General features: G+C 57.6%; 1 protein-coding gene across 1 annotated transcript in view; it reads left to right on the forward strand.

The window, feature by feature from the left end:
- The window catches only part of LOC142990085 (scavenger receptor cysteine-rich type 1 protein M130-like), a gene marked incomplete at its 5' end in the record, with an annotated part of 5,456 nt that extends 4,714 nt beyond the window's left edge, over positions 1–742 (forward strand). Inside the window, 2 exons of the mRNA XM_076139824.1 lie at positions 1–180; positions 450–742. The exon at positions 1–180 is cut by the window's left edge and continues 123 nt beyond it. Coding sequence (XP_075995939.1) covers positions 1–180; positions 450–487 — 218 coding nt within the window. The remainder of the gene's footprint in view (positions 181–449) is intronic.
- Between the last annotated feature and the right edge of the window lie 1,758 nt (positions 743–2,500).

Here is a 2,500-nt window from a genome sequence, read left to right on the forward strand (position 1 = left end):
CGGTGGCGTGCAGGCAGCTGGACTGTGGCGCCGCCGTGTCCACGACAAGAGTCCTCCTCCCCGACCTGCAGCCCATGTGGAGGCTTCTGTCCGACTGCGACGGGTCCGAGTCTGCACTGCTGGACTGTGGAGACCTGAAGCCCTGGGTTTGCTCCTCAGTGATTGAGGTGGAGTGCACAGGTGAGAGAGAGAGAGAGAGAGAGAGAGAGAGAGAGAGAGAGAGAGAGAGAGAGAGAGAGAGAGAGAGAGAGAGAGAGAGAGAGAGAGAGAGAGAGAGAGAGAGAGAGAGAGAGAGAGAGAGAGAGAGAGAGAGAGAGAGAGAGAGAGAGAGAGAGAGAGAGAGAGAGAGAGAGAGATGAATTTCTTCAGCCCCCTGCTCACCTATGTGTAGAAGCTTTGTGTTCATGTTTAGCACACGTTAAGCCTTAACCCTTTCTGTGCCTCTCCAGGCCACCAGGGGGCAGACGTGCAGAGGAAGGAGGAGTGAAGCAGAGCGGCTTGTTGCCCTGGGTGACCAGCAGAGGGCCTTCATTCAGGCTCACATTAGCATTATTATTCATTTTATTTTATTTGACATCAATACAATAAAAAAACATTTAGTGATGAAGGAGCAGAGTCACTCAGTGAGTCAAAGTGCTGCGGACACACACACACACACACACACACACACACACACACACACAGCATCTACACACTTGGCTTCATTACCAATCAATCAATCATGATGTCATTTTATCTTAAACGAAAGAAAACATAAATGTCAATAAACTCTTAACACTGAAGTCTCTTTGTTTCATCCTTTAATACAACAAACACTAACAGCTGATCAATCAGCAGGAGGCGCTGCTCACAAATACCAGCAGGGGGCAGTAGGGGGCAGAGGGCAGCAGGGGGCAGCAGACAGCAGGGGGCAGCAGAGGGCAGCAGGGGGCAGCAGACAGCAGGGGGCAGCAGACAGCAGGGGGCAGCAGAGGGCAGCAGACAGCAGGGCGCAGCAGACAGCAGAGGGCAGCAGACAGCAGGGGGCAGCAGACAGCAGGGGGCAGCAGAGGGCAGCAGGGGGCAGCAGACAGCAGGGGGCAGCAGAGGGCAGCAGACAGCAGGGCGCAGCAGACAGCAGAGGGCAGCAGACAGCAGGGGGCAGCAGAGGGCAGCAGGGGGCAGCAGACAGCAGGGGGCAGCAGAGGGCAGCAGGGGGCAGCAGACAGCAGGGGGCAGCAGACAGCAGGGGGCAGCAGAGGGCAGCAGGGGGCAGCAGACAGCAGGGGGCAGCAGACAGCAGGGGGCAGCAGACAGCAGGGGGCAGCAGAGGGCAGCAGGGGGCAGCAGACAGCAGGGGGCAGCAGAGGGCAGCAGGGGGCAGCAGACAGCAGGGGGCAGCAGACAGCAGGGGGCAGCAGAGGGCAGCAGGGGGCAGCAGACAGCAGGGGGCAGCAGACAGCAGGGGGCAGCAGACAGCAGGGGGCAGCAGACAGCAGGGGGCAGCAGAGGGCAGCAGACAGCAGGGGGCAGCAGACAGCAGGGGGCAGCAGAGGGCAGCAGACAGCAGGGGGCAGCAGAGGGCAGCAGACAGCAGGGGGCAGCAGAGGGCAGCAGAGGGCAGCAGACAGCAGGGGGCAGCAGAGGGCAGCAGAGGGCAGCAGACAGCAGGGGGCAGCAGGGGGCAGCAGAGGGCAGCAGACAGCAGGGGGCAGCAGACAGCAGGGGGCAGCAGACAGCAGGGGGCAGCAGACAGCAGGGGGCAGCAGAGGGCAGCAGACAGCAGGGGGCAGCAGACAGCAGGGGGCAGCAGGGGGCAGCAGACAGCAGGGGGCAGCAGAGGGCAGCAGACAGCAGGGGGCAGCAGAGGGCAGGGGGCAGCAGAGGGCAGCAGACAGCAGGGGGCAGCAGACAGCAGAGGGCAGGGGGCAGCAGAGGGCAGCAGGGGGCGCTCACTCAGACTGCTGTCTCTGTTCATGGAGCTTGATGTTGTTGTTTTGATTTGAGAGCAGACATCTTCACTTCATCTAACATGACATGAGTTCAGACCTGTAGTGACTCTGGTTGGTGTAGTACCGCCTGCAGACGGTAGATGGTGCTGGCGCTCCATTAAGCTTCAACTGACTTAAACAGATGTACAACATTATGATCACACTGAGGTTGAATGACCTCAAAGGCTCAGAACACAAGAGTGACCTGAAGAAGAAGAAGTGGGAGGCAGTAGCTCAGTGGGTAGAGCTTCCGCTTAAGAACCGGAGGGTCCCCAGGTCAAGCCCCTGCCGAGGTGCCCCTGAGCAAGGCACCGAACCCTCAATTGCTCCCCCCTCTGCGAAGGGTGTAATGTAATGTAATGTAATGTAAGTCGCTTTGGATAAAAGCGTCTGCCAAATGATCGTAATGTAATGTAAGAAGAAGAAGAAGAAGAAGAAGAGATTTAAATTCCTCCAACACGCTCATAGAGTGAAAACTACAATAAACTACAGAGATAAAAACTCATCTGTGAAATGATTCAATAATGATC

This window comes from Genypterus blacodes, unplaced genomic scaffold (genome assembly GCF_046128005.1).
Source record: "Genypterus blacodes isolate CSIRO-AG114 ecotype Tasmania unplaced genomic scaffold, CSIRO-AGI_Gbla_v1 ptg000459l_1, whole genome shotgun sequence".
NCBI classification, from domain to species: Eukaryota; Metazoa; Chordata; class Actinopteri; order Ophidiiformes; family Ophidiidae; genus Genypterus; species Genypterus blacodes.